The sequence below is a fragment of the Lemur catta genome, chromosome 14 (assembly GCF_020740605.2).
Source record: "Lemur catta isolate mLemCat1 chromosome 14, mLemCat1.pri, whole genome shotgun sequence".
Lineage (NCBI taxonomy): Eukaryota > Metazoa > Chordata > Mammalia > Primates > Lemuridae > Lemur > Lemur catta.
Window position 1 is genome coordinate 36317185 of NC_059141.1, and position 14544 is coordinate 36331728.

The 14544-nt window shown below is 32.7% G+C and overlaps 1 protein-coding gene across 17 annotated transcripts in view; it reads right to left on the reverse strand.

The window, feature by feature from the left end:
• PCDH15 (protocadherin related 15) overlaps positions 1-14544 on the reverse strand; it is a 634897-nt gene that overhangs the window by 375107 nt on the left and 245246 nt on the right. For all 17 annotated transcript variants that reach the window (XM_045568054.1, XM_045568051.1, XM_045568050.1 and 14 more), the window contains one exon: positions 3098-3217. In XM_045568054.1, coding sequence (XP_045424010.1) covers positions 3098-3217 — 120 coding nt within the window. The remainder of the gene's footprint in view (positions 1-3097; positions 3218-14544) is intronic.

Here is a 14544-nt window from a genome sequence, read left to right on the forward strand (position 1 = left end):
TGACTGACACACCTATAATTGGAGTCTTAGAGGGAGAAGAGTCAGATGAGAAGAGTCATAGAAATGGGCATGAAAATATTGAATAAATGATGATTGATAAATTTTTAATTCATGAAAAGTACATATTCAGAAATCCCAGAAGTGCAGCAACCCCACAAGAAAGATAGTATGAAGAAAACTATAGCTTGCCATAGCAACATGCCATAGTCAAGTTGCTAAGTACCCAAGATTAAAAGAAAATTTTGAAAGAATCCAGAGAAAAATGACACATTACATTCATGAAACATGATTTAAGTTTCCACTTTCACTCATCAGAAATCCTGGAGGCTGGTGTTTAAAGTGATAAAAAGAATTAATTAAAAGTATTTTGCATTTCTCTAAGGTAGGGGTCACATCTACAAATGTCTACAAGGATGAATCAGATAATGAAAGTAAGTAAAGCAAGGAAATGAGCAAAGCAAGTAACACCTGAGTGTGAAGAGTGGTAGAGTTCAACTCTAGCTGATTATTGTCATATTGGAAATCAGGACCTGTGTTGTCATTTCTGTTTGTCAAGAGAGGACAGAAAGCTAAATTTGAATGTAAATTTTCATGAGTTTTAGGTATTGGATTTAAAATTGCTTAAAATAATTTGTGGCCAAACAAAATGTCTATGCGTTGAGTGAAACTGCTGATCACTAATATGTGACTTCAAATAAGAGTAATAAAGAATCAGGTGGAAGAAAAACAAACAAATTAATTGATAATTTTAAATAGAACAATCTACATTTTCAATCATCAACCATACAATATGAGACTAATTTGAAAGAAATTATAACTGTGGTTCCAAAAGCCAGATGTGGCCACATTTTCAGGTTAAATAATAAGTTTGTTATACATACAATTTTGTTTTGACCTTAAGAGATAAGCAGGAGAATATTATGGTGCTATTAACATAAACAGAATTACTAGAGATTTAATAGATGCAGACTAAAAAAAATCATCAGGCATTTCTCCAACAGATTTTATAAGAGAAGAAACTGGTATTGAGGTTTACACTAAGTTTATATGATGGCTAAAGGTGGGTTCTCTCCCTAAGGGTATGACTTGATTAATGCTTTCCCCTCCAATATGCCCTAAGTTAAGTGCTGGCATGATGTATTGCTCTTTTGGCCAGTGAATTAGAACCATACCCAGAGAACTTCTTTATTTATCCCACAGTGGAGGTTAGCTAGCCAAAATATATTTTTCTTCCTTTTTTTTTTTTTTTTTTTTGTAATTTTGAAACTGCGTGTGGCTGATTGGCTATCCATTCTGTAGGTAGTGAAAGGTACATGTTATATTTGATGGCAAGTCTACAAATATTCAGAGAAATTACTGCACAGTTTAACAAGGAACTTAAGTCTCACAAAAATATAGCTTTTAAGTAATATATTTTTGGTCTCAAACTGTATCTAAACCTTGGATGGTTTTCTTTTTTATGCACACAATAAATATTTCCCTAAAATACATGGACTGGCTGTTCTATACTTGCTGGGAGGTTTTATTTTTACAGCTTGGGGAGTAAAAATTAGAAAATGACCTTCATAAAATGTAAGCTAGAAACATGATACACTCATACAATTAATTAAAAAAAAAGAGCAAACAAAATAATGATTTAGAAATAGAATGTGAAGTCAGATGTTTATACTTCTAAGAAAAAATGTTTCTCTTGCCCTTTTCTCTTCTGCTTTTACTTCGATCCTTTCCACTTCATTTCTTGTATAACCTTAATACTTACTGTCCTTTTCTGTCACATTCTCATCATGTCCTTATCTCTTGGTTTCATTGTCTGCCACAGAACATGTTGAGATATTCTCTTTGAGAGGAAAAAAACAACCCAAAAACCTCCAAAACCTTCCCTTGACCCTGATACACTCATGGAATTTTTATTTTAAATGTTCATTCTTCTCTAAATTTTTTGAAAATTTTCACACAGTACTACAACGATTTCATAAGAACACAATAGAGGAAGAGTGGAGTGCATGCTACTCTGAAATTGGACTCTATACCTTAGAAATGGTTGTGTAATATCAGGCACATTACTTCACCTATGAATCTGTTGTTTTCTCCTGTGCTATAGAGATAAAACTACTACTAACTTATTTGTCAGAATAAAATGAGAAAACACATTCATGAGCACTTAATTCTCACAATAGATTTGTGAAGTAGATCTTGTGAGTTCTCAGTCTTTGCAAGCTCAACAGTTTCTGGAGGTTTTTGTTTGTTTAGTTGCTTTTATGTTTATTTGTTTAAAGTGCATATAAGAAATATGAAGGTGAAAAATAAAGGCAAAATGTTAACTTCACTGTTGTTTATATTTCTAATATTAAACATAAAATAGAAACATTAATTTAGAAAGCTTACTTAAGAAATGGTTTTAAAACTGCTTTGAGGAGCCCATGGGATTCTCAGGAGCTGACTCAAGAAAAGAAAAAAGGGAGGATTGCAAGCAATACTTCCAGGTCTAGCTTCAATTAAATAATTCTGATTTTGTCTTTTTTTTTGTATAATATATCACTGGAACAAATGATTTTATGGCCTAAAAAACAATGCAGAAATCCCCTAGTGTAATGCAGGAAAACAAAATGACCTATAGTTAGAGGTTTTGTCTGCTTCTTTATCTTTGGTTTCATTGCTGAGATGGCTGGGATTTTAAAGGCTTGCAACTCCAGAAATACATTTGGCATGTGTCTGTGTAGTGTTGTGGCAGCATTTGGTATTAATTTTCAAGTTCCATAAAGCATAAGCAATCACACTGGTTATATCATCTTCAATGATTAGTTTAGAATGCTTAGCATGATTAGGAGTCCACAAATATAATGACAATTTAGTAGAGATTGCATTTTGCAACTATAAATACATCTTAAACTTTTGCCTAGAAATACCACCAAAAATGCTTCTTTAAAACTATAGTATAAATATTAAAAAATAATTCAAATTTGATATAATTTTTAATAATGATATTATTACTAATGTGGTTCCAGGAGCTAATAGAAAAATATAATAAATAACAGTTGAAATAAACATTAATTTTATTCCTCATGTGAAATTACATTGCAAATAGGTGTTTACATACCGGATCATCTGGATTATACTGAATAACATATTCTATCTGTCCATTAGGGCCATCATCTATGTCTGTAGCTCCATTGTCTCCTGAAAATCCTGTAAATATTGTGGTGCCAACAGGAGTGAGCTGAAAGGAAAATAAAAGAAAAACTGTCAATTCTCATTTTGTCAGCTACAAACCAGAAATGTTCCAGCACAAAAACCAGCTCTTTATTACACAAAGGAAAAGAGAAGTCAGCAGCCTACAACCTGAAACTGAAGCATTGCAAAAGAACAGTTATGTATTCCACATAGTTCTTATAATGTCTGAAATTTTCATCTTCATAATCCTTGCTATGGGTATAAATAGAAATCACTGATTCAATGTGAAGCATGTTTGGACCAATTTATAACCATTAGCATCTTAGAACATGTGGAGGAAAATGTGCCTGTTGTTCCTCCTTTAAAAAGCTGAATGCATTTTTATCTGTAAGCTAGAGTTTAAATTGTATGAAAAAGTTAGGTTCTTTATTTTAAAATCAGAAACTATTTCAGAGAGCAATGAAATCCAGGTTGGTAATTAATTACATGTAAGTGGCAAGTTTGAAGAAGAGAAGTTTGGGACAATGAGTGCCCCATTTATCAGAGGAGAAAGCTGGGAGTTTCTTCAGTGTTTGTTGAGTAGAAATCCATCAGGTGACAGGAGTTGGAGACATGGTCACATCTTTTCATTTTTTATTAAAACAACAGAACTTAATGTGTGTGGCATATAAAACTGTGATTTGGCATTTGGCCTAAATAGCTAGCCTTCATTCTTACTGATCTTCACCAGAAAATCACTGTTATTTTCTCTCTCCTGTAGGTTGTAGGTCTCTGCACAATATACTCCTATATCCGGAGCCATTTTTCTCAATCCTCCCTTTTTGACTCCTCAGGCATGAGCTAAAACCCTACTCATTCATTACGTTTCAACTTAATTAGAAATCACCTTCTCCTATACCATCCCTGAAACAGCAATATTTACTCCAAATCAGAATATGGTGCTCTTATTCTTGTGCTTGCATTTTACACTTTATTTCTGTAATCATTGCATTATCACAGTAACTAAATGCATTTTAGCAATAAATATAAGTTCTGTGCCTCTGCAGAGCAGAGACTTTTAAATTTTGTTCTGACATTTGTTAATTTTTGAATGGCATTTTTATCATAAAGAAATAGTTTAAGAGGAAAAATATGTTGCCTCATTTGCTTCAATTATCAGGGACTGCAAACTCAAATGTCTACAGGGATCCATCAGGTAATGTAAATGAGCAAAGCAAGCCTGATGAGATGGTGACAAATAGGTGAGGAATGCCATCTCTAAGTTGGTAGCTGCCAATCAAGCCCAATAATTCCATATTGGAATATGGAGTTAATGCTAATAGGTCTTCTAATATTCTAATTCTATAAGATATCTTATAATTCTAAGGTTGGCTACAGATTTAAAAAATTAAACTATAAATGGGTCAAACAAAATAAACCCATTGCCCCAACAAACATACTAGCTTTCACTCTCCGATTTAGTAAAAGAATATAATTATGATTAAAGAAATAAGCCATAAATAACAAAGGACTTGGGTATTTATAAAGCCAACACTCCTGGCAGACAGCTTTAAAGGCAAAATTGAGAGAGCTGAAAAGAGTGAAAAGAGACAGTTTAAGTAGTATATAAAAGAACACTGAGACACTATTGGTTTAGATAGGTTTCTAGGAAATGTTAGTTAACTAAATGGCTTGTAAACTGACAGTTTTATAATTGTTTATGCAATCTTTATCCCCCCAAAACATCACTTTCTCTTATAAAAATTCACCTATTATTATGTAGCTATGCTTTGATATTTTGATTTCCATTTTATTTGTAATCAAGAAATAAAAATTATATGTACTTACTGTGTATAACATGTTTCAAAATATGTGTACGTTGTGAAATGTCAAAATCAAGCTAATTAACATACCCAATACCTTGCATACTTATCTTTTTTTGTGATAACACTTAAAATCTACTCTTTTATCAGTTTTCAAAAATGCATTGTCACCTTGTTGTACAATAGATGCTTTGAACTTATTCCTTCCACCCAACTGAAATTTTGTATCCTTTGACAAAAATTTCCCACTCCCTACCTTCCCCCTCTATTCCCTAGTAACCACCATTATACCCTCTGCTTTTATGATGTCAATATTTTTAGATTCCACATAAAAGTGAGATTGCATGTTATTTGTCTTTCTGTGCCTGGCTTATTTCATTTAACGTAGTGTCCTCCAGGTTCATACATGATTTTTACATTATGAAATTTTAAAATTGGATGACATTAATTTGTTTCCAGATACCTAATAAAACAAACTTAAAGTGTTTAATCAACGATTTTATAGCCAAGTAAAATAACTGTCATGGAGTTGGACTAAAATATCAAAACAAGGCAAAACAAACAAACAAATGAACCACACATACACACACAAAGAAAAAAAACCAAACACACACACATACACACACACACACACACACATACACACAACTTGAAAATACTGTGGAAATTTTGAATAAAATGTGTTTCTATGTCCTTCAATTTACTTACTATTTCCTGAGGCAGCCTATATTATTGGACTACATTCAGTTTAGAACAGAATCCTGAAGTCCTATAGCTGTGGACAATAAAATTGGTATCGTGGGGAAGGAATAGGAGAGCCAGGAAGAACTTTAATTTTCCCAGTCTCATTCAAGGTTACATTTCTGGAAATAAATATTTATATGCCAGAAGTGTGCTAGAATGTATGGATTGAAAGATTTTACTCCTTACAATGTAATATTTGCAAATTCAAAAACATATTTATAAATTCAAGCACTCAAACTATGAACAATATCTATATTTTTATCTTGTGTTCCAAATTTTTTTGAAACTCATAAAAAACAACATAAAATTACTATGGTACTGTAATACATTATCATCAGTTAATGTAGTTTTCATCACTAATAGGTATTTTTCCATTTAGATATGGATAGATAGATATATTTATAAATAAGTTTAATTTCTAATATCTAGTCTTCTAAAATAAACCCTATATTGTATTATTTCTTTGATTGCCTTTAAAAAATATACTTGGTGAAAAGTCCACCAAAGATTGATATTAGACTACAGGAAAAAGAACAGGCTATTCATTTGTTCACAGTTGCAACTTTAAGGTTAATCTAAGACATAATTCAATTTCAATTGCTGTCATTTCAGGATTTGAGCTCATTGTGGGGGCCACACACAATTTTCCCTAATAGAATTTATGTGGCCATATATTTTTTTGCTATACCTGTAAATTGCAAGTAGAAATATGATGCTACAATAAATTCTATTACTTGATATCTTTGAATGGAAAATAAAAGAGAAACAGTTGTATTAGCTGTGGGAATAGAGGAAAAAAACTTATTTCTATAATGACATAGGTTTATGAACAATCTCTAAATAGAAGTTTAAGCTCTTTTATCAAAGCTTATTTTAGGTCCCTTGAAAATTAAGTGAAATGCATTAGTGTAATAGTAGTAGATTTCAGCATCTTCTTTAATTAATGTTGTTGTCTTTGTTTACAACTTCAGTAAAAATTAAAGATTTCCCCCCAATTTTGAGAATGTGGCATTTACTTGTTGACAGTGAAGGATGGCCGGACTCAGGCAGCGTGCCAAGTTATTAGCTCATCAATTTGCATAGCTAGTGACTTTTTCACAATAAATTTTTGAGACAATGTATATGCCCTGCAGCATTTTGAAAGGAGGCAGATAGACAGCTAGCTACCTGGCTAGATATTTCACAGTCAGATCTATTTTCTGCTACTGTAAAATTGAACAATGAGACCTCCCCCATGTTTAGTAGGTAAGAACTCTTAAATGCTATATCTCACAACTCCCTTAACTTATTATCATGAAAAAGAAAAACAAATAAGAGACAGAAAGCACATGCGTAAATGAATATGTAGCAAGAAAATTTATGTATAAACAACAGAGTGTTAATAATGAACTGAGAGAAATATAAAAAAAGTCTCTCTGGAGAAAGCCTACTATCTGCATCCAAAATCTCTTTAAGGGCAGACCATTTTTTTCTTTTGTATTTCATAGCACCTAGCATTCAAACTGGCTCATCAGTATAAATTCAATTAATTCTTTTTATTTATATATAGTATCAATGCTTCTAAGACTGAAACCTGTCACAATTTATTCACATCTTAGTATATTACATCCTCAATAAAATCTCTGCACTGAAATACTGTTCCCATATCTTCTGCCTCCCTCTTCCTAGCACCTTGGAAAACCTTTCTTTTAGAAGTAACTCTCACCTATTCATTAAGTTGTTCAATTGCAATAGGATGACCAAAGGTTCTGGCAGGTCAGTGCCCAAATAGTCTGTCCACCTTTACTTGCTTCCATGGAGAAAACCATACACAATCCACCATGAAGTATGGTTCTTCCTATGCCCTTGCTACTTTTCCTACAAGAAAATCTGCAAAATTTCAGAGAATAAACTATAACCATAATGGGACCCAGTTTTAGCAAGCACATACAAGTAGACCAATTCTATATTTAGCAAACAAATGGTATATTGCTCACTTGGAATAAAATATTTATAAGGATGAATGGTAGAAAGCACTCTGCAAATCATAATAATTAAATGTATACATTTGGTGATTAGATAATGCCACAGGTGTCAATATCACTATATCGGTAGATAATACAGATCTCCTGTCATTTATATCTGTTTTATATTTTCTGAAGTCTTATGCAGTATATGTACAAGAAAACAAACATTTTGCTAAAAATAAAATGCTAAAAATCATTATGAATATCTAAAATAGGTTATATATACATTCCAAACTAATGCCTTCTGATAGACTTTAATGGCTTTATTGATTAAAGAGAAACCATATGAGAGACCAAAAAAGAAAAATATTTTTAGGTAGTAAGTACAACTTAAATAATACATCTTCAACTGGAAAAAAAATGACGCAAAAGGATATTATCCAGTTTTGGAAACTTTCCCAAGAAAGAGCAACCCTAAAAAAATTATTTAAAATACAATTGATGAGATTTTATACTCTTACATGCATTCTCAAGAATCTAAGTGTTTTGTTTTCTCCTGCCCCCCAAAAGAGAGAATATCTAAAGGGTCATGGATGTTAGATAAGCTGAAATATATATAATTAATCACTACAAGATACTTACCATATAATAATGACTTAATGACAAAAATGCTATCAAGGGTAGCAGGTGCTTTATTTCTACTAATAGATAGGCACTATCAAAAGAGAAACATTTTGTTTCGCAGAGCAGGACTACGTATCAGTCTATGTCAGTCTAATACACATTTATTTTTCACTTGTTAATATTGTTTTTCTGATTTATGGTATTAGACAGCCATTTCATGTCAATTAATCTCTTAAGAAAACCCACCCAACAGAAGGCAACATTCTGTACAAATTATCACTACCAGTGAAACTGAAGGAACCTCCCATGTTTAATTAAGGAGAACCATGATTCATTCTTTAACCTCCCCCTCAGATAAAATAATTTTATAAATCTTTTCTTGTAAGTCAACCCTGCCTTGAAAATATGCTTTAGAAATAGTTATAGATTTGGAAACTAAAGTTTCTCTATACATGGAATGCAGAAATAACTGGGTAAACAGGGCATAATTAGTGGAACATTATTGAGAATTTCAGCTTTTTCTCACAATGATGAAATTACACTTTCTCTAAATTTATGATTATTTATTAAGAACTTATTATGGGTCAAATCATTGTCTCAACTACTATGTTTGTTTTACATTAACTTACAAACATAACATTTGTTTTATTCAAGCATTTATCTAAATCAACTATCCATTTGAAGTCCATCTTAAAACTTTCTGGAATTGATAGCAAATAGTATACATCCTTGTATTCACATTCAGTGGGTGTTATCTTGCAGTGATTTAGTAAAATTAAATAAATAAATAAGAAAAGAGCTAAAGTTCTTTTTTTGGTCTAGTTAACATTAATTTACAGAAGTATAAGTTACATAAAATAAAATGCAGAGATCTTCAGTATTCAGATTGATGAATTTTGACAATTGCATGCATCCACATAATGACCACCTAAAACAAAGCGGAACATTTCTATCATGCCATAAAGTTCCCTTCTACCCCTTTAGAGACTATCATCTCAGATGCAGCTACTTTTATCTATCTATCTATCTATCTAGAGAGAGAGAGAGAGAGAGAGACATTTAGTGAGTACAAATGCAGTTTTGTTGCATGGATATATTGCATAGTAGTGACGTCTGGGCCTTTAGCGTAACCATCACCCAAATAATGTATTAAATACATTGTACACTTTATGATATTCCTCTCCACACTTCCACTCTTCCAAGTCTTCACTATCTATTATTGTACACTATATGTTTATATGTACACATTATTTAGCAAAGACTTACGCAAGGGGATGGAGTTAAAAATGAAAGGGAATTGTCACATTCTCAGGATCCTGCAGTTTAGTGATTTACTGGTTCAGTTTAGAAAACTTTTCCAAGTGATTATTAAAAAGAAAAAAACAACATTAAACAAATAAATGCTACATTTTTAAATAAATGTCAAAATTGATATGAAATTTGAGATGGGGCACTAGCATATAAACATATTCAAGTCTTTTCTCCCTTTAATTTCTAAATTGAGCTCTTCAACATCTCCTTGCCATTGCTCTCTCCTTCTCGCTTTAGTCAAGCATTTTGAAAAGTAGCTCATACCTACTTTTTCCATTTCCTCACTCTCAGTATACTCCTTAGTTAATATGATCTGATTTTCACCTTTACTAATTTACTATGCTAGTGCTTGAATTTTTAAATTTAGTGCAATTTTCCTTTTTCTGATTATGACCCCTTGTCCTCTTGTTACTACTCTGATCTCTGTATCTTTTTTGATTGAATTCTCTTTCTTCACCTTGTGTCCTTACTTTTAAAACAACCTGGCCCTGAAGTCATTAACCTTCATTGGTTTATATATGCCTGTGAAAATCTGATGAAAGCTACAATTCTCTTCTTGAACATTGCATGTGCACAAATATTGCTACTCTTTAGCAGATGATTTCATTTTGTTCCTCTTGACAGCTACTATCCATGTTATGCCTTGAAAGATAAAAATCACCTCATATAGGTAACGTTAGTTTAGATGATTTACTTATGATTCACAGATATTTATCTCTATAAAGTTCTAAAGATACTTCATGCTGGGAGGCTATAACTGAATATCTCACATATACCAAGATTCATCAAATTCTCCCTAGCCTGCAAATCTTCCCCACACTGCTTATCTCTAATGTGTTCTCTCATTAAATTCCATTGGTATATTCTAATCCAGAATCTGGGAGTAAATGTAAACAATATGTAGAGCATCTATATCTGTTTCCCTTCTCAATCCTCTGCAATCAACCAGTCATCCTGTCCCATGAAATGATCCACTTAAATATGCTTCCTATAAGCCCTGTTTGCCCACTTCTGCTCTATTCAAGATTTTTTACCTTGCATTGTTATTTTCAGGTCACCTCCCCAAAGCATTCTCCATCCAGCTATGAGAATAAAGTCCTAAAAATGTAAGTCTGAATGTACTTTCTTTTGCTTTAATCCATTGGCTGGTTCCTTATTACTTACAGCTCCCTTTTATAAGAGGTTGGTAGGGTACCCCTTATTATCTTATCCCTACTTTTTTCTCCATTTTCATCTCCTTCTATTCTGTTCTTTCTTATTTTAACCTGGTTATACAGAATTGCTTATAATTAAGTTAATGGCAATTCAGGAAAATAAGGTCTTCTAAGTTAGGAAAATCATAAAAATTATTCACCAAATAAATTAAAATCACTATCAGGAGAAAAAAGTGTTGATAATGATCATGAGGTACATGTTTCTTGCTAGTATAAGGTGACATTATAAATACTTCTATAATACAGTGCCATCAAATTTTATATAATGTACTTTTTATTATGTTGAGTCTTAATTCATTGTCATTTGTATGGGACAAAAGCATTGAATATTGGCAATTTCCTTGGGTTCAACAATTCTGCTACCTCTGAACTATATTTCTCCAAGTTTCTAATTGGATTCATTTACATATATCACACACACACACACACACACACAAACACACACACACAGAGGCACATGTTCTTTTACTAGGCTTCTTTTTATTGCACTTTGCAATAAAATTATTTCATTTCCTACAAATTACAAATTTTTGCAACCCTGCATCAAGCAAGTCTATTGGCACCATTTTTTCAATAGAATGTGCTCACTTTGTGTCTCTGTGTCACATTTTGGTAATTCTTGCTATATTTCAAACTTTTTCATTGCTATTACATCCATTATGGTTATATGTGATTAGTAATCTTTGATGCTACTATGGTAATTATTTTGGGGTGCCACAAACTACATCCATATGAGACAACAAACCTAGTCAATAAATGTGTTTAATCTGACTGCTCCACTGACCAGGCATTCTCCCATCTCTCTCCTCCTCAGGCCTCCATTTTCTCAGAGATACAATATTGAAATTAGGTCAATTAATACCCTACAATGACCTCTAAATATTCAAGTGAAAGGAAGAGTCATAAATCTCTCACCAGAAATCAAAAGCTAGAAATGGTTAAGCTTACTGAGAAAGGTATATTGTCAGAGAACTGAAATATCGAGAGCTGAAATAGGCTGAAACTAGGCCTCTTGCACAAGTTTGCCAAGTTCTGAAGGCAAAGAAAAAGTTCTTGAAGGAAATTTACGGTGCTACTCCAGTGAACATATGAATGATAAGAAAGCAAAATAGCCTTATTACTGATATGGAGAAAGTTTGATTGGTCTGACTAGAAGATCACACCAGCCACATTTCCTTAACCCAAAGCCTAATCCAGAACAAGGCCCTAACTCTCTTCAATTCTTTGAAGGCTGAGAGAGGTAAGGAAGTTGAAGAAAGGTTTGAAGCTAGTAGAAGTTGGTTCATGAGGTTTAAGGAAAAAAGTCCTTGTCATAACATAGAAGTGCTAAGTAAAATAGCAAGTGCTGATGGAGAACCTGCAGCAAATTACTCAGAAGATCTAGTTAAGATAATTGATGAATGTGGCTACCTAAACAATAGATTTTCAATGTAGAAGAAATAGCCTTCTGTTGAAGGAAGATGCCCCCTAGGACTATGTATAGACGAGTGGTCAATGCCTGCCTGCCTTCAAAGCTCAGGGGACAGGCTGATTCTCTTGGCAAGAGCTAATGCAACTGGTGACTTTAAGTTGAAGCCAATGCTTATTTACCATTCCGAAAATCCTAGGACCCTTAAGAATTATGCTAAATTTACTCTCCCTATACTCTACAAATGGAACAACAGAGCCGTGGTGAAAGTACATACATTAAGAGTATGGTTTACTGAATATTTTGAGCCCACTGTTGAGACCTATTGCTCAGAAAAAAAAAAAAATTCCTTTTGATATATTACTGCTCATTGACAATGTACCTAGTCTCCCAAGGGTTCTGATGGAGATGCACAAGGAGATGAATGGTGTTTTCATGGCTGCTAACACAAGATCCAGTCTGCAGCCCATGGATAAAGGAGTAATTTTGACTTTCAAGTCTCATTATTTAAGAAATATGTTTCATTAGTCTATGGCTGTCATAGATAGTGATCTCTTTGATGAATCTGGGCAAAGTATTTTGAAAACCTTCTAGAAAAGATTTGCCATTCTATATGTCCTTAAGAACATTGATGATTCATGAGAGAAGGTCAAAATATTAACAATAACTGATGTTTGCAAGTTGTTGACTCCAACTTTCATTGATGACTTTGAGAGGTTTAAGAATTCGCTGGAGGACATAAGTGCAGATGTGGTGAGAATATCAAAAAGACTAGCATTAGAAGTGGATACTGAAGATGTGACTGAATTGCTGGAATCTCATGATAAAATTTGAATGGATGAGAAGTTGTTTCTATGGCTGAGCAAAGAAAGTAGTTTCTTGAAATATAATCTACTCCTGGTGAAGATGCTGTGAACATTGATGGAATGAAAACAAAGCATTTAAAATATTGATAAACTTACTTCTTAAAGCAATGACAAGGTTTGAGAGAAATGACTCCAATTTTGAAAAAAGTTCTACTGCGGATAAAATGAGACCAAACAGCATTGCATGCTACATAGTAGTCTTTTGTGAATGGAAGAGTCAATTGATGTAGCAAATTTCATTGTTGTCTTATTTTAAGAAATTGCCTCAGCCACCACAACCTTGACTACCACTCTGATCAGTCAGCAACCATCAAGATTGAGGCAAGATCCTCCACCAGGAAAACTATTATGAGTCACTGAGAGCTCAGATGATAATTTACATTTTTTAGCGGTAAAGTATTTTTTAATTAAGGTAAGCACATTGTTTTTTAAAAATATTATTACAGCACACTTAATAGGTTACAGCAGAATATAAACATAACTTTTATATGCACTGTGAAACAAAAAATCTGAGTGACTTGCTTTATTGTAGTATTCATTTTATTGTAGTACTCTGTAAACAAACCTGCAATATCTCTGAGGTATGCTGGTACACACACACACACACACATTTTTGTCTCTAAAGTAAATGCATCATATCTAATATGTATACTATCTATAGTGATTTTATATTTTAATATATGTCAAATAGAGTGATAACAGGGGTCAGCAACCTTTTCTGTAAAGGGCCATTTGTAAATATTTCCAGCTTTCGGGACCATTCTGGTTCTGTTACTACTACGCAAATCTGCCATTGTAGCACATATTCTGCCACAGTACAAAATGTATGGGCATGGCTATGTTGCAACATAATTTTATTTATGGTACTAAAATTTGAATAGTATAAAATTTTACATGTCACAAAATATTATTTTTTTAGCATTTTATTCAAACTTTTAGAAATGTAAAAGCCATTTTAGTTCATAAGCCATATGCAAGGAGGTGGCAGTAGGCCAGATTTGGCTTGTGGTCCATAATTCACCTAATAATATAAATCTCAAAAAGCTGCCCGATCATCATATAATGCTATTAGCAGGAAAAAGCAGATCTTTTGACCTTAAGACCTTTAAAAAATGAAATATTTTATTGTTTGTACAAAGCAAAATTAAAGAAAACATAAAGCTTATTTATCCTGCTACTCCAGGTCTCAGTTTTCTCATAATGAATGAGAAGAGTGACTGATCAGGACTATAGTTTTGAAGCTTCTTTTGTAATTCTGTGATAATGACTTTATAACTATCTTTTGTATTTGAATGAAGTGTGAAATATTTTGACATCAGCAATCTATTAAACCCTAAATGATGGGGCTTTTTTGAAAAAACACTTTTGAGACTAAACTGCAAAAACTTCATGTATTGTACTAATTGGAGAAACAGTATGAAAAATATCTTGCAGTCTCGCACAGAGTAAAACCCATTT